Source organism: Lampetra fluviatilis, chromosome 38 (genome assembly GCF_964198595.1).
Source record: "Lampetra fluviatilis chromosome 38, kcLamFluv1.1, whole genome shotgun sequence".
NCBI lineage: Eukaryota > Metazoa > Chordata > Hyperoartia > Petromyzontiformes > Petromyzontidae > Lampetra > Lampetra fluviatilis.
This window is the reverse complement of record NC_136312.1, coordinates 1,513,829-1,541,550: the sequence shown is the minus strand read 5'-3', so window position 1 is coordinate 1,541,550 and position 27,722 is coordinate 1,513,829. Positions and strand designations below refer to the sequence as shown.

The following is a 27,722-nucleotide window of genomic DNA, read 5'->3' as shown; positions in this document are numbered from 1 at the left end:
CCCCACCGACTCAAGTTCCGACCCGCTCTGCAAGTCACTTGCGGGCCGCGCGGCCCGACGCTAGACTCTTACATTCAAGCCCATCATCCTCCCTGGGGTCGATCACTTCGTAGGGAAGTCCACAAGGATTTTCCACCGCCTCCGCAGGGGTATAAAGTGGAGACGAGCTGGAACGTGTCAAGCAGACTTACACTTCATCTTGAATCACGGTCCCACCTCCTTCAACTCGATGTCCTTGCCGTCGCGCTTGTAGACGTGGTGCCTGTTGGGAGGGGGGGGGGGCACAGAAGTCACAGGAGGGGTCGCGGCAAGTCACACGGTCGGTGCTGGACTCTCATTACGCGTCCTAGCAGACGTTTGCCAGTTAGAGGCCAACGCCCGCCCTGTTAAAAACTGCGGATGCATAAACAAATGAACAACATTACACGCCGTCAGCTCAGAGATTGCGTTAAATAAAAACTCTGTGCCCATGCTCGAAAACTCAAGTAAAACGAAACTATTTTTATTTTACCACTGAGCTATGTAGCTCTTCACATAAAAATGTATAGCTGCCAAATACTCTAAATTCAAGTTTTTAAATGTGGAGGGAAAAACCCGGAGGGCCCGGAGAAAAATCCATGCGACCAGGAGGAGAACATGCAAACTCCGAATATACAGGCGTCAGGGTCGGGATCGAACCTATGACCTCCTGTATACCTGGCGAAGTCATCAACATCTCACCACCGTGGGATGCCGGCGTTACGGTGAAAATTTACAGTTTGTAAAACAACCCGCAAATGACCTAGTTGGGTCAAATCACATCGCAACATCAAAATAGTTTAGTTTCACATATGTGCATTGTTGGAGTCTGCACTCAAGGCCACCAGGGCCCCCAAGTGGCTCGCGGTGGGCCTTGCAATGAAGAACGCTGTGGCAGACCCATCGGCGACGGACAGCGGACGACGACGACGACCGAGACGTTGTGAGGAGGCGCGGCGGCAGCGCACCTGAACGAGATGTAGTCGTCGTCTTTGGCGAGCGTGATGATGCGCCGGCTGTCCTCCTTGGGCACAGTGGTGGTGGGGATGGCCCGGGTGGTGGTGGTGGCCCGGATGGTGGTGGTGGTGGGGATGGCCCGGGTGGTGGTGGTGGCCCGGATGGTGGTGGTGGTGGGGATGGCCCGGGTGGTGGTGGTGGCCCGGATGGTGGCGGTGGTGGGGATGGCCCGGGTGGTGGTGGTAGCCCGGATGGTGGTGGGGGTGGCCTCACTGGCGGTGGTGGCCCGGGTGGTGGTGGTGGCCCGGGTGGTGGTGGTGGCCCGGGTGGTGGTGGGGGTGGCCCTGCTGGTGGTGGCCCGGATGGTGGTGGTGGTTTGGAGCCAGCTGTGAGCCAGCGCCTGCTCAGGCGTCATCCGGAGATTCGGATCCCATCTGTTGGGAGACGCACGGGGAGGGAGGGGGGGGGGACGCACACGTGGTAAGAGGGGCATGGTGAGATGATTTGACAGGGTGGGAGGTGGGGGAAGAGTGGGGAGAGGTGGGGGATGGAGATGGTGGGAGGGAGTGGTGGTGGGTAGTGAGTGGGTGGCAGAGCTGTCAACCCGTACGGATTATTCCATATTCTTGTACACGGAAATTGAGTTTTCAGGTCCGTACGTAGTGCAGCCGTTTCAATCCTGGGTAAAAATAATAACTTGTATCTATTTGTTTGTGTTTGTCCCTTGTGATGGGACTTTCTAGGATGAACGTTGAGATTTATAAGGGGCACGGAGTAACCGACAATGTCTGAGTTGGGTCTGTTGTAAGGTAGGGCACTGATAAGGTGTTGACAGGTATAGGATGGTGAGTGGGGGTGAGTGGTGTGGGGATAAGTGGGGAGACGTGGGGGTGAGCGAGGGGTGAGTGTGGTTCGTACTGCAGGCAGCGGCTGACGAAGTCCACCAGCTGAGGGTGGTGGCCCTGCAGCGCGCGGTGCAGAGGGAGGCTTCCTGGTGGCCGCTGCTTGGACAGGTTGTCGGGGAGGCCCTCAGAGTCTGCAGAGACGCACGCAGTCACCAACCACCACGTCGCCCACATACCTGCTCATCCACTAACCTACCCACCTACCTATCCACCTACATACCCACTCACCCACCCATCTACCCACCCACCCACTCACCCACTCACCGAAACACCTACATACCCACTCATCCACCTACCTACCAACCTACCTAACCACCCTACACACCCACTCACCTGCCCACTTACTCACCTACCCTCACACCGACCCACTCACCCACCCACCTATGCACTTACCCACCTACCCACCCACTCGCCCACCTACCTACCTACATATCCACTCACCCACCTACATACCCACTCACCCATCTACATACCCACTCTCCCACTCACCCACCCAACCACTCACTCACCTACCTACTCACCTTCTCAACCACTCACCCACCTACTCACTCAACCACCCACTCACCCACCCACTCACCTAACCACCCACCTGCTCACTCACCCACGCACCTATGCTTCATAACGACTGCTACTGGGAGCCCAAAACCCCACCCCACCCCCGAGATAATCAGTCCCCCCCAGCCACCCCCCCCCCCCCACAAAATAACCATATAAGAGCCTCACTGCCACCCCCACCTAACAAAACGGAATGGGTTACGTCGCTTGCGCCAGCCTGCCCGAGCTCCTCGACTCACCAAAGAAAAGTGTCCTGTTTGGGGCGTCGTCCACCATCTTTTTCGGGGGCATGCCCAGGATCTGCGCATGGTTTCAGACGAAGACAAAAGGAGGAGGGGGGGGGGTTACAGCCGGTGGAGCCTCAGCGGGCCCATTGGGGCAAATGCTGTCTGTCAGCGGTGAGTCGTGGTGGAGGCAGCGCCTGTGGAGGCCGGCACTGTGTACAAAGACAACAATCCCCGCTTCCCCGTATTATCCTCATCTCATTGCTGGGGCAAGTGCTGTTTAATCGCGAGCAGCACCTATGAAGGACGCACTGTGTACAAAGACAACAATCCCTCTCCCTCTCCTTATTAGCCTCATCTCATTGCTGGGGCAAGTGCTGTTAGCAGCGAGCAGCACTTATAAAGGCATGAACGGCACACGAGGGGGTGGGTGCCCAGTGCCACGCCCGGCCACCTTTGTCTCCCCCAGTGGAAATGTTTACTACACACTGCTACACCAGGTACAGTAGAACCTCTGGTCACGAATGCTTCTGATCACGACCAAATCGGGTTCCGACCAAAAAATTCACAGAAAATTTTAATCTGGTAACGAACACATACTCGGGTGGCGATCAAACACGGCCGCGGCCGATTTCCCCTTCCGTGCCGTTTTTTTGTTGAATTACACAACGCGTAACAGTTATGTAACTTTTGTTATATAAAATTCCTAGTAAGATATTAACTTTGTGAGTGTAGTCATACCCCTCCCCCCTCATTCAAGCCGTAATTTAGAGAGCGAAAGTGCTGAGTACGTAAATCGCTCACGTAATAACCCGTTAATCTCTTCTCACATCATTCATACGATGATGCGGTGAAGTAAACGTTCATACGATATTACGGTGAATGCTTCCAAAAACAATACTGTAAGCAAATATTACTGTTAACATACTTTCAATAGAAACATGAATTTCTCATGCAAATATTCTCTCTCTCTCTCAGAATCGACCGACTGATGTAGCAGACGAAACAATCATCTTGTTGAACGATTCTAAACCTTGAAGCGGCAATGTTAGTTTTCCCTGTTGTTCAAGGTTTTCTCAGTGTTATTCAATGTTTTTACATTTAGTTTACTATTACACTGTGAATTTTACGGCATTATTAACTATTTTTGTGCTTAAAAATCCAAAAATAAACAATATTTATATACAGTTTGTAGGAGTCTCGAACGGATTAATCGTATTTACATACAATCCAATGCGGAAATTAGGTTCGAGTCACGACCAAATCGGGTTGCGACCAACGTTATGGAACGAATTATGGTCGTGACCAGATATTCTACTGTACTCGCTTGAGGCTTAGTCGACCTATGAGAGGCCCTGGACCAGTTCAGATAGTCCTCTCTGGTGTTTGGGGCCGTGAGAGGGAATCAAACTCTATGAGTATGGGTTTCTGTGGGTCTGTATGGGTCTCTATGAGTATGGGTCTCTGTGCAGACCCACATAGACCCATACCCATAGACACCTGCCCGCCTACCCACCATACCCACCCACTATACCCACCGTACCCACCCACCCACCCACCGCCCGTACCTCAATGCAGCAGGGCAGGTGTTCTTCGACGGCAGGTGAATCGAAGAGCACCTTGCCGGTGGCCAATTCGGCCAAGGTACAGCCCAGGCCCCACATGTCCGCAGCGCAGGTGACATCGTAGCCCAGCAGCAGCTCCGGGGCCATGTAGGGCAACGTCCCACCCACGTTTTGGGCTGCTGCACAGCAACAACAACGACGATGAATATGAAGTAATCCCTCCGTCAACAGCGACGTGGGGGGAACAAGTTTTTTTTTTGTCGGCTAAACGCGTAGTCGGCTTCTGCGACCGATATTTCACGGCGGAGGCGAGTTATTGGGTTGGACAGCGTACTCTGGCTGCCTGCCTAATGATGATGCTCGGCTGTAAACGCTCGAATTGTAAACGTCGTAGTGGGTCTACATCTCCAGCACACCGGTTAGTGCTGTGCAAGTGGCGAATTGGAGCGTCCTGTTTACGTGACGCTGAACCTCGCCGGCCGGCTGCGTTTACATTGACGCCATCAAACTCCCCCCCCCCCCAAAAAAATTCCACGCATGCACGCAAGGCCACTCACTTTTATGCTTCAGGTAAAAGCTGAACCCGAAGTCGGTGACCCTCACTTTGCCGGCCGCGGTGAGCAGAATGTTGTCCTGGACAAAGGGGAGAGACAAAGAAGGAATTCCACGCTCTGAGGTTACGGCGAGAGTGTCCAGCCAGCAGTGGGTCGATCACGCAAAGTGACGCATTGACACCCACACGGGCAGCCCCCCGCCCGACTTGCGACACGGGCTACGTGCCTGAGACCCGTTCAAAGTTGTATTTTACTATCAGGGTGTAAGGCCCCGCTGAGCTGTTGTGTAGGTCTTTTATTGCAAACGACCCGGCCATCACGTAATACAGCAGCTCAACCAAGGGGCTGATATCATCGTCAGCATCATCATCAGCATCATCAGCATCATCAGCATCAACATAATAATTGCGTGGACATATATAGCAGCAGCCAAACACTCTAGAGACGTCTTTCAACAGGCCCTTAAAGACCCATACTCATAGAGACCCATACTCATAGAGACCCACACAGACATAGAGACCCATACTCATAGAGACCCATACAGACCCACAGAGACCCATACTCATAGAGACCCACACAGACATAGAGACCCACATACTCATAGAGACCGACATACTCATAGAGACCCATACAGACCCACAGAGACCCATACTCATAGAGACCCACACAGACCCACAGAGACCCATACTCATCGAGACACATACTCATAGAGACCCACAAAGACCAACAGAGACCCATACTTATAGAGACTCACACAGACCCATACTCATAGAGACCCATACAGACCCACAGAGACCCATACTCATAGAGACCCACAAAGACCAACAGAGATCCATACTCATAGAGACCCACACAGACATAGAGAGACCCATACTCAGAGACCCACACTGACTTCGAGAGACACAGACTAAAACTAAGTTATGTTTTACTTTACTAGGTGTAAGGCCCCACTCTGAGCTGCTGTGCAGCTGTTTTGTCGGAAGCTCCCTGGCCATCACAAACGATAGCTCAACGTGGGCTGATATCAACATCATCATGCGGAAAGGTTACAGCAGCTGTCAAATACTCTAAACGCGTGGTCATGTTGATTCTGAACGTAGAGGGAAAAACCGGAGGGCTTGGAGGAAAATCCACGTGACCACCACGGGGAGCGAGAGAGACGCAAACTCCAAATATACGGCAGGCGTCAGGGTTGTAATCGAACCCGCGACCCCCTGTATACCAGGCGAGGTAGTTAACATCTCCTAGCCACAGCTGCCTACCGTCAACCTGCTACCTCTATCTGGAAGGAGGAGGTGGCAGAGTCACAGTAGATTGACGAGCCAGCGCATCGACCCCGTGATCAACCGTGGCCGGCCTGCCTCTGCGGTACGAGTGTCCACCTCGTACCGGATCGTCTTCGCCGGAGGTACCGTGACCCCACCACCACTACCACCACCTCCCTCCCGATGGACGGAGCCAGCGCATCGACCCCGCGATCAACCGTGGCTGACCTGCCTCCGCGCCAGCTAACCGAGCGCCCCGATGAGAGGGCGTGACCACCGCGCCCGCTCCGCTCACCGGCTTGATGTCCGCGTGGACGATGCCCCGCCCCTTGGCGTACAACAGGAAGTCGAGGATGGCCTTGTTGTGCTCCCTCAACGCCTCACGTAGATTCGCCCGATGCTCCCTTTCCTCATGACGTCGTAGAGGCTCTGCCTGGCACGACAACGACGACGACGTTTAAACCCCTTTCCCGTTCCGATGACGTCCGCTCGGCGACCCACGACCCGGACCCCAAACCGACTTGTGCCACTTGGTTAGTTTTGGGGGGGGGGAGGGGTCATGAAACGCCTCGTCGCTCCGCGGTATTCATCCGCGGCCTCGCCGCACCGCACTAGCGCCAAGGGAACTGAATATTTTGTAATAATAACTTCATTATGATTTTATTATAATTTCACCATGATTATGTTATTCCCTTTTATTATTTCATTACTATCATTTTATTACTATCATATCACAATTTAACAATACATGTATTCTATTTATTATTATTGTATTATCAATATTTCTTAATAAAAAATTGTATTATAATTTTAATTAGCAATATATTCGTATTATTTCAATATAATTTCCTTATCTTAGAATTTTTTCCGTCATTTAATTGCCATATTATTGTTAATTAGTATTTTTTCATTATTATTCACCTATTAATATCGTATTATTTTATTATTTTATAAAATAGCCTATTAATTTTACTAGCAGGTGTACCCGTTCTTCGCACGGAAATTAATAGTTTAGTCCATCACAGATGTGACGTTATCGCTCACTGCCATGCAATAGATTATATCCATTATTACCCCCCAAAATACAAAAGTCTATTTTTATACTTTTTACATTGTGTACAGTACGGAAGCTACCCACGTGCCAAATTTCAAGTTTGTTGCATGTTGGCAAGTATGCTAAACATTTCGAACAGACACACATATCCACACATTTCCCTTTTATTTCTACGTAGATTATCATGAAAGAAATTAATGTATGGTTCATGGGGAGCATTTCCGTGAGTCGCGTCTTTCGCAACCCGGGGGGATTTCCTGCGTCTGCTTTGTCGCCACGGTGTTCTGCGATTGTCGATAACGCAGCGGTTCGCCGTGCTGAGCTGCTTGACCCACGGGGGCCACGTGGGCGCGTGCTGCTCGACTTCCCAGAGCTTTGGAGACTCGGTTGCCAAACAAATTGTGCTTGTAAAATTGTCAGATTAATTATTGCATGAATTAATTATCAAAATAGCAATTAATTAAGTTATGTAATCGATTAAATTAATTGATTTAACGAGGCGAGACATCTTTTGATGAATTGTTAACTATCTTTAAACTCATTAAATAAACTGCAAAAATAAGTTAATTATGAAAGGTATTAAAAAAAAGCTATTTTGGAACAAATTAGAAAATTAATCCCCCCCCCTGCCCACTTTGCGCAAGAGCACAGAAGCCTGATCACCACATCTGTGCCTCTATATAAAGAACGAAACAGGTGGAATTCTCCACAAACTGTGGCTGTCGCCTGATGAAGCCAGTTGTAATTACTGGCGAAACATCATATTCAGAGATTGTAAATGTTTTGGCTTGGCTCTCCAACACACCGTTGTGCTGTACCATTATACTACACTTCTTCTTCTTGTTCGTCCATCATAGTTGATGATGACCATGGCACGTTTGTCATTTTGTTGGGTTTTGATGAGTGCGCAGATGGCTGAACAGGCCAATCCGAGCCCGGAATTCTCTGTGGCACACTGGACAGGTCAGGGAGGATGTAGAGCTCTGAGGCGCAGCCACAAGTCCTTGGTAGATTTGCACTGCTGCCTCTTCAAGATAGCACAGGAGCTTCTACTCTCACAGAGGACTGCACCGTCCTGTACTTTTCTTCTCCAGGCAGGTCGGTCCTGTGCTAGGGATTCCCAGCTTTTCAGGTCGAATCCAAAGCTCTTCAAGGAAGCTTTAAGGGTGTCCTTGTAGCGCTTTGTGGGGCCACCTTGTGCTCGCTTGCCATTCTTCAGCTCGCCAAAGAAGACTTGTTTTGGAAGTCTCGCGTAGGGCATTCTGGTCACGTGGCCAGTCCATCTAAGCTGTTCCTTAGCAAGCAAGGTGTAGATGCTGGGGATATTTGCCTTGCTGAGGACTTCCGTGTCAGGGATTCTGTCTTGCCACTTGATCCTCAGCAGTTTCCTCAGACAGCTCAAGTGGAGATGATTCAATTTCTTGGCATGTCGCTGGTAAACTGTCCAGGCTTCGCACCCATACAGAAGAGTTGGTAAGACAACAGCCCGGTAGACCTTCAGTTTTGTCTTCTGCTTGATGCCAGTCCTTTCCCATACCGAGTCACGTAGACGCCCAAAGGCTGCACTGGCCTTGACAATCCTGATGTTAACTTCATCATCTATGTGCACAGCGCGAGACAGTGTACTACCAAGGTAAATAAACTTGTCAACGGCTGAAAGCTTTTGCCCATTCACAAAGATGGTTGGCTCAGTGAAGGGTTTCCCAGGAGTAGGTTGGTATAGGACGTCAGTCTTCTTTGTGCTGATTCTTGGTTCTTTCGGTAAAGTCACGTAGAAGGGAAGTAATAAAATAATAAAAATAAAACATAATAAAACAATTCTCACGACGTTTCGGCCACAACGCAAGCAGCCGTCCTCAGGCGAAGAATGAGAACATTATCAAGCTAGGAGCTTATATAGGTGTAGCGAGGAGGAGCGCCTTAACAAAAGAATGTGCATATGAAGAGGAATTTAGCATACCAATGGGCAATGAGTAGGAGGTGGGCGGAGGGGTTTCAAAGTCCCATTATGCCCATGCATTATGCAGGATCAACAGCACCACGGGGGGGCGCAAGGAACAGCGTTAATAAAGGAAAGGAATGTTAATGATATGTAGCTGCATTTACCAAACAACCACGTAGAAAACCAAAGTAAAAACTACATAAAAAACTAAAATATAAACTGATACTTACTATACTCTACAATAAGCTGAGTTACTAACAACAAATAATAAATTACAATTCTACGTCGTAAGAAGTATATAATATACTTCCATCTAAACTTTATTCTCTTAGCATATACAGTACTATATACTGCCATAGATAAACCCAACATTAAATTATATACTGTATTGCTGTAAACCACCCTATACTTTATACATTTTAATATAACACTATGTATTATTCAACTCACCCTAATGTGTATCGAAATGGTTTATTACGTCCTTCCAATGATTGCTAAGCCTGAATCCATCTTCTCGGTTAAAATTGTCTCTGTGTTTGTATATGTGGATCGCCTCATGAACGAATCTCTCATGATAGCCAGATGGCTTGCAGAGAACCTCCGTCTTGGAGAAGTCAATGTCATGTGAGCCCACTGAGTTGTAACAGTGGTCTGCCACGGCTGAGGTGTTTGTCCTACCGTGTTTTAGATCAGCTTTATGTTCACGAATGCGGTCTGAGACGTGTCGTTTGGTTTCCCCAATGTAACTGCTACCACAGAGGCAACTTAGTTTTGTAGACGCCAGGGTACTGTATGTCTGGAATCACATCTTTTACAGACGGTACCAGATCACGGATTTTATGTACTGTGTTGAATCGGACCTGGATCTTGTGTTTAATCAGGATTTTGGAGATCTTTTTTGTGACCCCAGCAATGTAGGGTAAGGTGATGGTCTTGAAAGGCTCCTCAACAGGATCTTTCTTGATGGTTGGAGTGATGGCTTTGCGGATTGTGTAGTCGGAGTAACCATTAGCCTTAAGAGCTTGGCGTACGTGTTTGAGTTCACTGGAAATGTGTTCATGGTCGGAGATGCATTGGGCTCTATGATATAGAGTCTTGATGAGGGAATTCTTCTGGGATGGATGGTGGTGGGAATCCGGTTTTAGATAAGCATCCGTGTGGGTGGCTTTCCTGTAGACAGAGTGGCTCATTGAACCATCAGGTCTCCTTTTGATTAGGACATCCAAAAAGGGTAGCTTGCCATCATTTTCGACTTCCATGGTGAATCTGATGGCTGGGTGTATGGAATTGATGTGGCCGAGAAATTGGTCTAGAGCAGGCCGGCCATGTGGCCAGATGACAAAAGTATCGTCTACGTACCTCTTCCATAAGGTCGGGCGTAGAGTGGCAGTCTGGATGGCGTCCGTCTCAAATTTTTCCATGAAGATGTTGGCTACAACCGGAGATAGGGGGGAGCCCATTGGGGTGCCCTCAATTTGCTTGTAGAAGGTTCCATTCCAGGTGAAGTATGTATTGGTTAAGCAGTGTCTCACCAGGGGGGGTACCCCAGCATTTAGTCCTTGATGAACCAAGTCTTCAATGATTGCGATGGTGTCAGGCACAGGCACCTTGGTGAACAAGGAAACCACATCAAAACTGACAAGCAGGTCGTCTGGGGACAGGGCAATCCCCTTGATTGTCGATACCAGGTCAGTAGAGTTTAGTACTGCAGAGGTGGTTTTTCCAGTGAAAGGCCGTAGGATTTCGGACAAAAAACGAGCCAGTTTGTAAGTGGGGGAGTTGATAGTAGAGACAATGGGACGAAGAGGTGTATCTTCTTTATGTATCTTTGGCAAGCCGTACAATCTTGGTGGCCTGGCTGCAGAAGGTTTCAACGAGAACTGTTTGGTCTGATCAATTAATGCGGTTGAAGCAGAAATGATGTTGTTGGTTTTGGAGACAAGGCTGTTGGTGGGGTCTCTTTTTATTTTTGTATAGCTGCCATCGTTGAGTAGTTCTTGAATTTTGTTGTTGTATTCTATTTTGTCCATGATGACAGTGGCATTGCCTTTGTCGGCTGAGAGGATGACAATGTCCTCCCTCTTTTTTAATTGAGCTAATTCAAAACGCTCATCTTTGCTGATGTTGCTAGCTGGCATCTTAGCGTTTTTGAGGGTTACAGAGATTTCAGATCTTGCTACGTCTGCAGCGATGTGACTCAAGCCCTTGAGAGCTACATCTACTCGAGCAATTATATCATTAACTGGTATGTGTCTAGGTGTGACTGCAAAGTTTAGTCCTTTAGCTAAAACGGATTTCAAACCTTCAGAAATAGGACTGTTACTGCGATTAATTACGACTTTGTTAACATCTAGCTTTTCAATGTGTGGGTCCGGTTTCTTGTTTGAGAGGCGGTTGAATTTGGAAATCAAGTTGTCCTTACATTTAGTCGACATAGCGGCAGCTGAAGAGGCAGTCATTTTTTCCACGTGTTCCCAATCCGATGTGGACATTGTTGCACTCAAAGATAAGTGTGATTTGTAGAGTATCTTGTCTAACTGATCTAGTTCGGTGCGCGTAAGTCTGATTTTCTCTGAGATAAGAGCTAAGCTAGTTCTAGACAGAATTCGTTTCGCATTAGAAGAAGTTACAGCAGCAGATGTTAGTGTAAATGCGTTTGGTATTACCTTAGAGTCGCGGCATCTCTTCAGAAAGGTGAGAGACTCGATTAGCTGAGCCTTCTTATCCCGGAGCTTGTTGAAGGATCTCAAAGTTATGTGGAAACCCTCCCCGTAGAGGCGGTTAAATTTCGATTTAAAGCTTTCGTGACTGCAGGGATTCATCTTCTTGGTTCTTTCGGTAAAGTCACGTAGAAGGGAAGTAATAAAATAATAAAAATAAAACATAATAAAACAATTCTCACGACGTTTCGGCCACAACGCAAGCAGCCGTCCTCAGGCGAAGAATGAGAACATTATCAAGCTAGGAGCTTATATAGGTGTAGCGAGGAGGAGCGCCTTAACAAAAGAATGTGCATATGAAGAGGAATTTAGCATACCAATGGGCAATGAGTAGGAGGTGGGCGGAGGGGTTTCAAAGTCCCATTATGCCCATGCATTATGCAGGATCAACAGCACCACGGGGGGGCGCAAGGAACAGCGTTAATAAAGGAAAGGAATGTTAATGATATGTAGCTGCATTTACCAAACAACCACGTAGAAAACCAAAGTAAAAACTACATAAAAAACTAAAATATAAACTGATACTTACTATACTCTACAATAAGCTGAGTTACTAACAACAAATAATAAATTACAATTCTACGTCGTAAGAAGTATATAATATACTTCCATCTAAACTTTATTCTCTTAGCATATACAGTACTATATACTGCCATAGATAAACCCAACATTAAATTATATACTGTATTGCTGTAAACCACCCTATACTTTATACATTTTAATATAACACTATGTATTATTCAACTCACCCTAATGTGTATCGAAATGGTTTATTACGTCCTTCCAATGATTGCTAAGCCTGAATCCATCTTCTCGGTTAAAATTGTCTCTGTGTTTGTATATGTGGATCGCCTCATGAACGAATCTCTCATGATAGCCAGATGGCTTGCAGAGAACCTCCGTCTTGGAGAAGTCAATGTCATGTGAGCCCACTGAGTTGTAACAGTGGTCTGCCACGGCTGAGGTGTTTGTCCTACCGTGTTTTAGATCAGCTTTATGTTCACGAATGCGGTCTGAGACGTGTCGTTTGGTTTCCCCAATGTAACTGCTACCACAGAGGCAACTTAGTTTGTAGACGCCAGGGTACTGTATGTCTGGAATCACATCTTTTACAGACGGTACCAGATCACGGATTTTATGTACTGTGTTGAATCGGACCTGGATCTTGTGTTTAATCAGGATTTTGGAGATCTTTTTTGTGACCCCAGCAATGTAGGGTAAGGTGATGGTCTTGAAAGGCTCCTCAACAGGATCTTTCTTGATGGTTGGAGTGATGGCTTTGCGGATTGTGTAGTCGGAGTAACCATTAGCCTTAAGAGCTTGGCGTACGTGTTTGAGTTCACTGGAAATGTGTTCATGGTCGGAGATGCATTGGGCTCTATGATATAGAGTCTTGATGAGGGAATTCTTCTGGGATGGATGGTGGTGGGAATCCGGTTTTAGATAAGCATCCGTGTGGGTGGCTTTCCTGTAGACAGAGTGGCTCATTGAACCATCAGGTCTCCTTTTGATTAGGACATCCAAAAAGGGTAGCTTGCCATCATTTTCGACTTCCATGGTGAATCTGATGGCTGGGTGTATGGAATTGATGTGGCCGAGAAATTGGTCTAGAGCAGGCCGGCCATGTGGCCAGATGACAAAAGTATCGTCTACGTACCTCTTCCATAAGGTCGGGCGTAGAGTGGCAGTCTGGATGGCGTCCGTCTCAAATTTTTCCATGAAGATGTTGGCTACAACCGGAGATAGGGGGGAGCCCATTGGGGTGCCCTCAATTTGCTTGTAGAAGGTTCCATTCCAGGTGAAGTATGTATTGGTTAAGCAGTGTCTCACCAGGGGGGGTACCCCAGCATTTAGTCCTTGATGAACCAAGTCTTCAATGATTGCGATGGTGTCAGGCACAGGCACCTTGGTGAACAAGGAAACCACATCAAAACTGACAAGCAGGTCGTCTGGGGACAGGGCAATCCCCTTGATTGTCGATACCAGGTCAGTAGAGTTTAGTACTGCAGAGGTGGTTTTTCCAGTGAAAGGCCGTAGGATTTCGGACAAAAAACGAGCCAGTTTGTAAGTGGGGGAGTTGATAGTAGAGACAATGGGACGAAGAGGTGTATCTTCTTTATGTATCTTTGGCAAGCCGTACAATCTTGGTGGCCTGGCTGCAGAAGGTTTCAACGAGAACTGTTTGGTCTGATCAATTAATGCGGTTGAAGTAGAAATGATGTTGTTGGTTTTGGAGACAAGGCTGTTGGTGGGGTCTCTTTTTATTTTTGTATAGCTGCCATCGTTGAGTAGTTCTTGAATTTTGTTGTTGTATTCTATTTTGTCCATGATGACAGTGGCATTGCCTTTGTCGGCTGAGAGGATGACAATGTCCTCCCTCTTTTTTAATTGAGCTAATTCAAAACGCTCATCTTTGCTGATGTTGCTAGCTGGCATCTTAGCCAGCTAGCAACATCAAAAAAAAGATCTCCAAAATCCTGATTAAACACAAGATCCAGGTCCGATTCAACACAGTACATAAAATCCGTGATCTGGTACCGTCTGTAAAAGATGTGATTCCAGACATACAGTACCCTGGCGTCTACAAACTAAGTTGCCTCTGTGGTAGCAGTTACATTGGGGAAACCAAACGACACGTCTCAGACCGCATTCGTGAACATAAAGCTGATCTAAAACACGGTAGGACAAACACCTCAGCCGTGGCAGACCACTGTTACAACTCAGTGGGCTCACATGACATTGACTTCTCCAAGACGGAGGTTCTCTGCAAGCCATCTGGCTATCATGAGAGATTCGTTCATGAGGCGATCCACATATACAAACACAGAGACAATTTTAACCAAGAAGATGGATTCAGGCTTAGCAATCATTGGAAGGACGTAATAAACCATTTCGATACACATTAGGGTGAGTTGAATAATACATAGTGTTATATTAAAATGTATAAAGTATAGGGTGGTTTACAGCAATACAGTATATAATTTAATGTTGGGTTTATCTATGGCAGTATATAGTACTGTATATGCTAAGAGAATAAAGTTTAGATGGAAGTATATTATATACTTCTTACGACGTAGAATTGTAATTTATTATTTTTTGTTAGTAACTCAGCTTATTGTAGAGTATAGTAAGTATCAGTTTATATTTTAGTTTTTTATGTAGTTTTTACTTTGGTTTTCTACGTGGTTGTTTGGTAAATGCAGCTACATATCATTAACATTCCTTTCCTTTATTAACGCTGTTCCTTGCGCCCCCCCCGTGGTGCTGTTGATCCTGCATAATGCATGGGCATAATGGGACTTTGAAACCCCTCCGCCCACCTCCTACTCATTGCCCATTGGTATGCTAAATTCCTCTTCATATGCACATTCTTTTGTTAAGGCGCTCCTCCTCGCTACACCTATATAAGCTCCTAGCTTGATAATGTTCTCATTCTTCGCCTGAGGACGGCTGCTTGCGTTGTGGCCGAAACGTCGTGAGAATTGTTTTATTATGTTTTATTTTTATTATTTTATTACTTCCCTTCTACGTGACTTTACCGAAAGAACCAAGAAGATGAATCCCTGCAGTCACGAAAGCTTTAAATCGAAATTTGTGCTGATTGTTAGGCCGAAGTTGTTACAAGCTGAGGAGAAGTGGTCGATACTGTCCTGTAGATCTTTATTTGAGCCAGCAGCCAGAGCACAGTCATCAGCAAACACAAGTTCTCGAACAGTGACTTCCTCCACTCTAGTTTTGGCTTGCATCCTCCGCAGATTGAATAGCCCACCGTCAAAACGGTAGATGAAGTTAATCCCAGTGTTGTGGTTCTGGAATGAGTCTTGCAGCATGGCAGAAAACACCTTGCTGAAGAGCGTTGGCGCTAATACGCAGCCTTGCTTCACCCCGTTTGTGATTGGGAACGGATCAGAGAGTTCTTGCTGGTCTCTGACGCTGGCCATCATGCCATCATGGAGATTGCGCACGATACCAATTAACTTGTCTGGACACCCATACTTGGCCATGATTTCCCATAGGCCCTCCCGGCTGACTGTGGAGAATGCTTTTGTTAGATCCCCGAAAGCCATATATAGATCAACATTTTGTTCTTGGCATTTCTCCTGTAACTGCTGGGCAGTAAATACCATGTCAGTGGTTCCGCGGTCTTTTCTGAAACTACACTGACTCTCAGGTAGCAGAACCTGGTCTAGGTGGACAATTAGGCGGTTCAGAAGGATTCTTGCCAAGATTTTGCCAGCGATTGATAATATAGAGATGCCTCCATGGTTGTCGCAGTCCTGCCGATTGCCTTTCCTCTTATATAGATTGATTATAGTGGTATCCTTGAACTCCTTGGGAACAGCTTCTAATTTCCACAGAGACTGGAAGAGGTCGGTCAGTTTCTCGACTAAGCGTGGCCCTCCAGCCTTATAGATTACTGCTGGAATGGCATCGGACCCTGGAGCTTTGCCTGATGAGAGGAGTGTTATGGCTTTGCAGGTTTTCTCAATGGATGGTAGAACAGCAAGGGACTGGTTTATTTCAACTTGAGGCAGTCTCGCAATTGCCTCCTCATTTATGCATGATGGCCGGTTGAGGACTGCGCTGTAGTGTTCGGCCCACCTTGCAAGTATTTTGTCCTTCTCTGTGAGGAGTGTTGTTCCATCTGCATTCAGGAAAGGTGAAGTTCCTGAGCGTTGCGGACCATAGACCTGCTTGAGTGCATCATAGAGGCAATTGGTGTTGTTACTGTCAGCGTAGGATTGAATCTCCTCAGCTTTTGCGCACAGTTGGTGTCTTGCATGACTCTGAGTCTCTGCTGGACAATCCTGCGAATGTTGAGGAAGGCAGTTTTCTTTAAACTTGAGCTGCTGTCATTCAGATATGCTTTATGCAGGCGGTGTTTTTCGTCAACGAGTGCTCGGATTTCTGCATCGTTCTCATCAAACCAATCTTGATGTGTACGTAATGGAACACCAAGTGATTCAAGGGCTATAGAATGCAGCACGGTCTTGAGAGCAGTCCAGTCTGCCTCAGCGTCTGTATGCTCGAAGTTTAGAGACTCCAGGTGATGGTCTAGAGCCTCAACAAAGGCTAATCTGGTGTGTTCCTGTTGTAGGCGAGTGATGTTAAGACGCTTGCCACGTCTTTTTCCTTGTGGGCGTCTGGGAGGCTGAATCCGGATGTTAAGTTTGGAGATGATGAGACGATGGCCAGTCCAACATTCAGCACCACACATTGCCTTGGTCACCCTGACATCGTGCCGGTCGCTCCTCCTCATGATGACGTCAGCAATCCAGTGCCAGTGGTGTGAACAAGGATGCATCCATGAAGTTTTCTTGCGCTTTGGTAGTTGGAATATCGTGTTGGTGATGAGCAGGTCAAATTCAGAGCATGTTTCAGCAGCAGAAGACCGTTGCTGTTACATTTTCCAATGCCATATCTGATCCTGAATAGGGCTGCTCAGTCACTCAGGGTGCTGCCGGACTTCACTGCTGCTTCGGTCCAGTGAAGGAACGACCAATATCCTGAGCCGCCTGCGTGCAGGTTTGCGGCTACAGCTTCCAGCATATCCGTGCCTGCTGCTTCGTCGCTCACCCATCGCCACAGGACTTGGATAATGACGATGGTAAAAAGTGCCATGACTTGCGCAGAGAACTTGGATTTAAGTGAGGGTGATTTGCGCAGCTTCAACCTCACTCTCTCGACCAGCCGCATCTGTACCCAGTGGCAAGACGTAGTCAAGACTGGAGATGGTCCTGGTTGCAGTGGAAGGTCCGAAGACCCGTTTTGGTGGAATTTCCTCCACCAGGGGTTCCACATGCTCTGGCTCAGACAAGCTGAATTTTCCGGGTTCGTTAACCGCCGCCCGGGGTTCGGCGTTGACAGCTGCTGACTGTACCGACTCACCAGGGATGTTGAGCTGGTGTGCGCCTACGGTAGCAGCTAGAGGGCCGGCCCAGATGGAACAAGCCTGAGGCACAACTAGCTGGTCAGACACACTATACACTACTATACACTATACTTTCTACTACACTATACACTACACTACTATACACGACACTTTCTACTACACTATACACTACACTATACACTACTATACACTACAATACACAACTATACACTACACTTTCTACTACACTATACACTACTATACACTACACTTTCTGCTACATTATACACTACTATACACCACACTATACACTACTACACTTTACACGACACTACACAATAGTGCTATACTAGTAACGAATTGTCACGTTCTGTTTGCGTGACAACCCTTACTAGTTGGCTATGTTGGGTGGTTGTGGGTTTAACGACACAACATTTATATATTTACTTGATCTAACCCAAAAATATCTTTATTATGGATGATATTGGTCGCGAAAGCCATGCGTGTGAAACTCAATAAATAAATGTGATAAATCTGGTTGCTTGATCAAATATTAAATAAATATTTATTCCGAAATAAATCAACTATCGAGCGGAGCAATGGACACGCACACACTCGTGGGTGGGTGGGTGGGGGGGTGGGAGGGGGAGGTTCGCGTACTTCAAGAGCTCGACGACGAGGCAATTGTGTCCGCGGAATTGGAACGTGTCCAGGACCGGGATGACTCCGTAGCGCTCATTGCTGGCCTTGCCCTGCAGCTCCTTGGCCACCTCCAACTCCGTCCTCTGGCGGGCCGCTGTCGAGGAGCTGCGCAGCGGGAAGGCCACGAAATCAACGGTGACTCTCTGTGGGTGTCTCTGTGGGGGTCTCTGTGGGGTCTCTGTGGGTGTCTCTGTGGGTTACTTTGCTGGTCTTTGTGGGTCTCTGGGTCTGGGTGTTTCTGTGGGCCTCTGTGGGTCTCTAAGGGTCTGGGTGCATCCGTGGGTCTCTAAGGGTCTGGGTGTCTCTGTGGGTCTCTATGGGTCTTTGCGGGTCTGTATGGGCCTGTTAGTTTATAGTTAGCAATAGTTGTATGGCATCTTCTTGGTTCTTTCGGTAAAGTCACGTAGAAGGGAAGTAATAAAATAATAAAAATAAAACATAATAAAACAATTCTCACGACGTTTCGGCCACAACGCAAGCAGCCATCCTCAGGCGAAGAATGAAACACCCCAAGCTTGGAGCGTATATTTAAGCTGGGTTAGAGGGGGGGGAGGTGGGAAGAAGAGCGCCTAAACAAAATAATTTGCATATCAAGAGGAATTCAGCATATGGAAAATGCGTAGGAGGTGGGCGGGGGGGGTTCCAAATCAATACTATGCCCGTGCATTATGCAGGATTAGCAGCATCAAAGGGGGGGGGGGGAAGGGGGGGAGCATTAACAAAGGAAAGGAATGTTAATAGTATGTAGCTGTAGTTACTAAACAACCACGTAAAAAACTACAGTATAAACTGCATGACAAACTAAAGTATAAACTACATAGCATCATCAGTAAACTTACTATACTCTACAATAAGCTGAGTTACTAACAGTAAGTAATACATGAAAAATTCTACGTTGTAAAAAATTATATAATATGCTTCCATCTAAACTTTATTCTCTTACATCACACGCGTCTATACCGTACTATATACTTCCATAGGCAAAACCAACATTAAATTACATACTGTATTGCTATAAACCACCCTATACCTTATACATTTTTAATATAACACTATGTATTATTCTACCCACCCTAATGTGTATCAAAATGGTTTATTACGTCCTTCCAGTGATTGCTAAGCCAGAATCCATCTTCTCGGTTAAAATTGTCTCTGTGTTTGTAAATGTGGATCGCCTCATGTACGAATCTCTCATGATAGCCAGATGGCTTGCAGAGAACCTCTGTCTTGGAGAAGTCAATGTCATGTGAGCCCACTGAGTTGTAACAGTGATCTGCCACGGCTGAGGTGTTTGTCCTACAGTGTTTCAGGTCAGCTTTATGTTCACGGATGCGGTCCGAGACATGTCGTTTGGTTTCCCCAATGTAACTGCTACCACAGAGGCAACTTAGTTTGTAGACACCAGGGTACTGTATGTCTGGAACCACATCTTTTACAGACGGTACCAGATCACGGATTTTATGTACTGTGTTGAATCGGACCTGGATCTTGTGTTTAATCAGGATTTTGGAGATCTTTTTTGTGACCCCAGCAATGTAGGGTAAGGTGATGGTCTTGAAAGGCTCCTCAACAGGATCTTTCTTGGTGGTTGGAGTGATGGCTTTGCGGATTGTGTAGTCGGAGTAACCATTAGCCTTAAGAGCTTGGCGTACGTGTTTGAGTTCACTGGAAATGTGTTCATGGTCGGAGATGCATTGGGCTCTATGATATAGAGTCTTGATGAGAGAATTATTCTGGGATGGATGGTGGTGGGAATCCGGTTTTAGATAAGCATCCGTGTGGGTGGCTTTCCTGTAGACAGAGTGGCTCATTGAACCATCAGGTCTCCTTTTGATTAGGACATCCAAAAAGGGTAGCTTGCCATCATTTTCGACTTCCATGGTGAATCTGATGGCTGGGTGTATGGAATTGATATGGTCGAGAAATTGGTCTAGAGCAGGCCGGCCATGTGGCCAGATGACAAAAGTGTCGTCTACGTACCTCTTCCATAAGGTCGGGCGTAGAGTCGCAGTCTGGATGGCGTCCGTCTCAAATTTCTCCATGAAGATGTTGGCTACAACCGGAGATAAGGGGGAGCCCATTGGGGTGCCCTCAATTTGCTTGTAGAAGGTTCCATTCCAGGTGAAGTATGTATTGGTTAAGCAGTGTCTCACCAGGGGGGGTACCCCAGCATTCAGTCCTTGATGAACCAAGTCTTCAATGATTGCGATGGTGTCAGGCACAGGCACCTTGGTGAACAAGGAAACCACATCAAAACTGACAAGCAGGTCGTCTGGGGACAGGGCAATCCCCTTGATTGTTGATACCAGGTCAGTAGAGTTTAGTACTGCAGAGGTGGTTTTTCCAGTGAAAGGCCGTAGGATTTCGGAAAAAAAACGAGCCAGTTTGTAAGTCGGGGAGTTGATAGTAGAGACAATGGGACGAAGAGGTGTATCTTCTTTATGTATCTTTGGCAAGCCGTACAATCTTGGTGGCCTGGCTGCAGAAGGTTTCAACGAGAACTGTTTGGTCTGATCAATTAATGCGGTTGAAGCAGAAATGATGTTGTTGGTTTTGGAGACGAGGCTGTTGGTGGGGTCTCTTTTTATTTTTGTATAGCTGCCATCGGTGAGTAGTTTTTGAATTTTGTTGTTGTATTCTATTTTGTCCATGATGACAGTGGCATTGCCTTTGTCGGCTGAGAGGATGACAATGTCATCCCTCTTTTTTAATTGAGCTAATTCAAAACGCTCATCTTTGCTGATGTTGCTAGCTGGCATCTTAGCGTTTTTGAGGGTTACAGAGATTTCCGATCTTGCTACGTCTGCAGCGATGTGACTCAAGCCCTTGAGAGCTACATCTACTCGAGCAATTATATCATTAACTGGTATGTGTCTAGGTGTGACTGCAAAGTTTAGTCCTTTAGCTAAAACGGATTTCAAACCTTCAGAAATAGGACTGTTACTGCGATTAATTACGACTTTGTTAACATCTAGCTTTTTAATGTGTGGGTCCGGTTTCTTGTTTGAGAGGCGGTTGAATTTGGAAATCAAGTTGTCCTTACATTTAGTCGACATAGCGGCAGCTGAAGAGGCAGTCATTTTTTCCACATGTTCCCAATCCGATGTGGACATTGTTGCACTCAAGGATAAGTGTGATTTGTAGAGTGTCTTGTCTAACTGATCTAGTTCGGTGCGCGTAAGTCTGATTTTCTCTGAGATAAGAGCTAAGCTAGTTCTAGACAGAATTCGTTTCGCATTAGAAGAAGTTACAGCAGCAGATGTTAGTGTAAATGCGTTCGGTATTACCTTAGAGTCGCGGCATCTCTTCAGAAAGGTGAGAGACTCGATTAGCTGAGCCTTCTTGTCCCGGAGCTTGTTGAAGGATCTCAAAGTTATGTGGAAACCCTCCCCGTAGACCTTATGGAAGAGGTACGTAGACGACACTTTTGTCATCTGGCCACATGGCCGGCCTGCTCTAGACCAATTTCTCGACCATATCAATTCCATACACCCAGCCATCAGATTCACCATGGAAGTCGAAAATGATGGCAAGCTACCCTTTTTGGATGTCCTAATCAAAAGGAGACCTGATGGTTCAATGAGCCACTCTGTCTACAGGAAAGCCACCCACACGGATGCTTATCTAAAACCGGATTCCCACCACCATCCATCCCAGAAGAATTCTCTCATCAAGACTCTATATCATAGAGCCCAATGCATCTCCGACCATGAACACATTTCCAGTGAACTCAAACACGTACGCCAAGCTCTTAAGGCTAATGGTTACTCCGACTACACAATCCGCAAAGCCATCACTCCAACCACCAAGAAAGATCCTGTTGAGGAGCCTTTCAAGACCATCACCTTACCCTACATTGCTGGGGTCACAAAAAAGATCTCCAAAATCCTGATTAAACACAAGATCCAGGTCCGATTCAACACAGTACATAAAATCCGTGATCTGGTACCGTCTGTAAAAGATGTGGTTCCAGACATACAGTACCCTGGTGTCTACAAACTAAGTTGCCTCTGTGGTAGCAGTTACATTGGGGAAACCAAACGACATGTCTCGGACCGCATCCGTGAACATAAAGCTGACCTGAAACACTGTAGGACAAACACCTCAGCCGTGGCAGATCACTGTTACAACTCAGTGGGCTCACATGACATTGACTTCTCCAAGACAGAGGTTCTCTGCAAGCCATCTGGCTATCATGAGAGATTCGTACATGAGGCGATCCACATTTACAAACACAGAGACAATTTTAACCGAGAAGATGGATTCTGGCTTAGCAATCACTGGAAGGACGTAATAAACCATTTTGATACACATTAGGGTGGGTAGAATAATACATAGTGTTATATTAAAAATGTATAAGGTATAGGGTGGTTTATAGCAATACAGTATGTAATTTAATGTTGGTTTTGCCTATGGAAGTATATAGTACGGTATAGACGCGTGTGATGTAAGAGAATAAAGTTTAGATGGAAGCATATTATATAATTTTTTACAACGTAGAATTTTTCATGTATTACTTACTGTTAGTAACTCAGCTTATTGTAGAGTATAGTAAGTTTACTGATGATGCTATGTAGTTTATACTTTAGTTTGTCATGCAGTTTATACTGTAGTTTTTTACGTGGTTGTTTAGTAACTACAGCTACATACTATTAACATTCCTTTCCTTTGTTAATGCTCCCCCCCTTCCCCCCCCCCCCTTTGATGCTGCTAATCCTGCATAATGCACGGGCATAGTATTGATTTGGAACCCCCCCCGCCCACCTCCTACGCATTTTCCATATGCTGAATTCCTCTTGATATGCAAATTATTTTGTTTAGGCGCTCTTCTTCCCACCTCCCCCCCCTCTAACCCAGCTTAAATATACGCTCCAAGCTTGGGGTGTTTCATTCTTCGCCTGAGGATGGCTGCTTGCGTTGTGGCCGAAACGTCGTGAGAATTGTTTTATTATGTTTTATTTTTATTATTTTATTACTTCCCTTCTACGTGACTTTACCGAAAGAACCAAGAAGATGAATCCCTGCAGTCACGAAAGCTTTAAATCGAAAGTTGTATGGCAGTTATTATTTTGTTAGTTAATTTTCGTTCATAGCAGTAGCCTTACGGCAGGTTATTATTTCGTGAGTTCGTTCATAGTTAGTAAGTTTTATGTCAGTTAGTCTGTTACTTTATAATTAGCAGCAGTTTTATGGCAGTAAGATATTGTTAGTTTATAGTTAGCAGCAGTTTTATGTCAGTTAATATTTTGTTAGTTCATATTTAGCAGCAGGTTTATGTCAGTATTTTGATAGTTTATTGTTAGCAGAAGTCTTACGGCAGTTAGTATTTTGTCAGCGAGTCCATAGTTAGTGGCAGTTTCACGGCGGTGCCTCCAATCATTTGATGATTATTTTCCGAGAGAGCGGGCCACCGCGGAAGGCCCTCCGACTCACGACAAGGGCAGCGACAGCATCTTGACGGCCACGAGCAGTTTGGTTTTGTGGTCGAGGCACTGCAGCACCAGGCCCTGGCCTCCCTCGCCGATCATCTTCTGCACCTCATAGCGGTAGTGGAGCTGTTCCTTGCGGACCTAGGAGGCGGAGGCCGGTAGTCAGAGTCGTCGCAATCAGAGCGTCGAACGTTCGGTAGTTGCAGCAGTAGTCGGGGCTTCCACGACTGCCATTATCAGCTACGGAGGTTTCTTTTTGCTTGGGTGTTAGATCGTGGAAACTGCCGAATGCTTGACTTAAAGCTTTCGTGACTGCAGGAATTCATATTCTTGGATCTTTTGGTAATATCACGTAGATAGGTTCAAAGATAATAAAAAAAAATAACGGACAACTATGACGTTTCGATCGCAACGCAAGCGGTCGTCTTTCTGTTATTTTGTATTATTTTCTTTGAACCTATCTACGTGACTTTACCGAAAGACCCAAGAATACCGAATGCCGTTAAAACTTGGGGGGGGGGGGGGGGGGGGGTTGTTCGCCTTTTTGCGTTTATTGATCTAACACTGGGTAGTGAGACGCTGGTGGTGAGACACTGGTGGTGAGACACTGGTGGTGAGACACAGGATTTGGGACACTGGTAGTGAGACACTGGTGGTTAGACACTGGTGGTGAGGCGCTGGTGGTGAGACACTGGTGGTGAGACACTGGTAGTGACATACTGGTAGTGAGACACTGGGTAGTGAGACACTGGTTGTGAGACACTGGTGGTGAGACACTGGTTGTGAGACACAGGTTGTGAGACACATGTTTTGGGACACAGGTTTTGGGACACTGGGTAGTGAGACACTGGTGGTGAGACACAAGTTGTGAGACACTGGGTAGTGAGACACTGGTGGTGAAACACTGGTGGTGAGACACTGGGTAGTGAGACACTGGTATTGAGACTAGGCCCTAAAGAAGGCTGCTCTCTCTGGTGTAGACCAATCAGTTTCAAAGGCAATGCCACACATTATCAGAGCATGTTTTTGTCTGCATATTAACCACAAGTATGTGTTTTATGTCCAGAAAGGCTACAGCCTATTGCTACGCTGTTAAAGGCCCCACACTGAGCTGCTATGGAGCGACCTGGCCATCACAAATCATTGCTCAACGAAGTGGGGCCTCATCATTATCACCGTGTGGAAATTTACAGCAGAAGCAGCCAATTGCTCTTTGACGTTGTTTCTAAATGTGGAAGGAGAAAAACGGAGGACCCGGAGAAAAATCCACGCAACCACGGGGAGAGAGAGACGCAAACTCCAAATATACAGCAGGCGTCAGGGTCGGTATCGAACCCACGACCTCCTGTATACCAGGGGAGGGAGTTAACATCTCCTGGCCACCACGGCCGACGTCGTGAGTGGATTAGCCAAAGTTTACTACATACGGTGCGAAATAACTTGAACACTTTCACAGAGACCCACAGACACCCAGACCAATAAAGACCCAAACAGATCCTTAGACACTCACAGAGACCCCCAGAAACCCGTAACACAAAACCCTAACTGACTGTCTGTGTCTGATGGTGGTGGCAAGTTTAACGATTACATATTTATACTCATGCCTTCTAACCCAACAAAAACCTCTGTGGGTGTCTAATGGTGTCTCTTTGGATGCCTTTGTGGGTCTCAATGGGAGTGGGTCTCTGTGGGTGTCTCTTTGGGTCTCCATGGGTGTCACTGTGAGCCTCACAGGGATGTAGTTGTTGTTATCGTCGTCGTAGCTGTCGTTGTTGTTGCCGCCCCGGGGTTTGCCGACCTTGTCCACAGTGAAGAACCATACTTGTTTCATGGCCTCCAGCTCCGGCTTTTGGCGATGACTTACCTGAGGCCCAAAGAGATCCAGGATCGCTGCACACGTGACAACAACAACGACATCTTAGACTTTTAACTATTTCTGTTTTGTTTACATGCCAAGTAAGACCCCCGCTAGAGCTATATCGTCATCGTCGTAATTATCATCACGTGGAGACTCATCACTCCACTCAGACCCACAGAAACCCATACTGGTATCGAACCATAGAGAACCACACTCATATAGATCCATAGACCCACAGAGATCCATGCTCATATCGAACCATAACGACCCATAGAGACCCATACTAAAACTAAACTATATATTTTTTATTTTGGCAGGTAAGGCCCAACCGAAGTGGCTGTGATCTTCATCACGTGGAAATATATAGCGGCAGCCAAATACTGTATACCCACGTAACATGGCTGCCATGACATCCCTCGTGCAACATGGCCACCATGACAACCCACATGCAATGTGGCTGCCATGACATCCCCCATGCAACATGGCCATCAGGACATCCCTCATTCAACATGGCCGTAATAAAGTCCCCCATGTAACATGGCTGCAGTGACATCCCCCATGCAACATGGCCGCAATCAAGTCCCCCTTGCAACATGGCCGCAGTGACATCCCTCATGCAATATGGGTGCCGTGACATCCCCCATGCAACATGGCCACCATGACAACCCCCATGCAACATGGCCACCATGACAACCCCCATGCAACATGGCCGCTGTAATATCCCCAATGCAGCATGATCATCATGACCATCATGACATCCCTCATTAAACATGGCCGCCCTAAAAACCCCCATGCATCATTGCAGCCATGAAATCTCGCATGTAACATGGCCATAGTGACGCCCCCCATGCAGCATGGCCGTAGTGAAGTACCCCATGCAACATTGCTGCCGTGATATCCCCCATGCAAAATGGGCACAATGAAGTCTCCCATGCAACAGGACTGCAATAAAGTCCCCTAAGCCACATGGCCAACGTGAAGTCCCCCATGAAAAATGGCGGTAGTGACTTCCCTCCATTCACCGTGGCCACTTTTGCTCACTGCTGTTCCTCACCTCGAAGCGATTTACTGTGGATAAGGCCGGTGCCGGTTGCGGACAACGCACTCCACGTGTTGCCAGAGACTGCCTCTCTCCTTCTTGCTCCAGCTTGGTTCGTCTACATGCACATACACACACACATAAAAACAATATTGGAGTAGGCTCCTCTACACACAAACTTCAAATAAACAGTAGATGTTACGGTCGGGGTCGAACCCACGACCTACTGGAAACCAAGTGAGGTTGTTAATATGTCGCCATTGTGGTGCCACAGAGTAGTGTACAGGCATCACAAACACTCACTATATCTCGCAGAGGATCGTTCCGCCGTTCGGTTTGCAAGTGCGAGTTGTAAGTCGATGTTAAACAAATATATATTTCATGGAAGCTCGTTCGTAGTGTGGGTGGTGTTTGTAAGTGTGGGTGGTGTTCGTAGTGTGGGTGGTGTTCGTAAGTGAGGGTGTTGTTCGTAAGTGAGGGTGTTGTTCGTAAGTGAAGGTGGTGTTCGAAAGTATGGGTGGTGTTCATAAGTGCTATTGGTGTTCGTAAGTGCTGGTAGTGTTAGTAAGTGCTGGTGGTGTTCGTAAGTGAGGGTGGTGTTAGTAAGTGTGGGTGGTGTTCGGAAGTGTGGGTGGTGTTGGTGAGTGCTGGTGGTGTTCGTAAGTCGAGCGTAGGGGCCCATGCGTACCTCCATGGTGTTGATACTCAGAGTGGCTTCTCTCACGCAGCAGTTCCCAAGGTCTCTGTGTGGAAAGCTGTGGGTGGGTGGGGGGGGTGGAGATGGTGTAGAGAGTCACAACACGAACTCACATCCTCACCACTTTCCCATATCCCCCAACCAGGAACCCACCATTCTAACCACGAACCCCCATCCTCACCACAAACTCACAACACGGACTCACATCCTCACCACGAACTCACAACAAGGACACACATCCTCACCACGAACTCACAACATGGACTCACATCCTCACCACAAACTCACATGGACTCACATCCTCACCACGGAACCAATCTCACCAATAACCCACAAGACGGACCCACACACTCACCACGAACCCAC

At 46.9% G+C, this 27,722-nt stretch overlaps 1 protein-coding gene across 1 annotated transcript; it reads right to left on the bottom strand.

Annotated features, from left to right (window-relative positions):
- Positions 1-204: 204 nt before the first annotated feature.
- LOC144945669 (dual specificity tyrosine-phosphorylation-regulated kinase 2-like) lies at positions 205-27,353 on the bottom strand. Its single transcript, XM_078874235.1, has 10 exons — positions 27,348-27,353; positions 25,495-25,626; positions 23,767-23,903; positions 18,292-18,438; positions 6,339-6,414; positions 4,782-4,857; positions 4,228-4,403; positions 2,675-2,735; positions 1,894-2,011; positions 205-262 (listed from the first exon to the last, which is right to left on the bottom strand). The coding sequence occupies exons 1-10, from the start codon at positions 27,351-27,353 to the stop codon at positions 205-207; spliced, it is 987 nt and encodes a 328-aa protein (XP_078730361.1).
- Between the last annotated feature and the right edge of the window lie 369 nt (positions 27,354-27,722).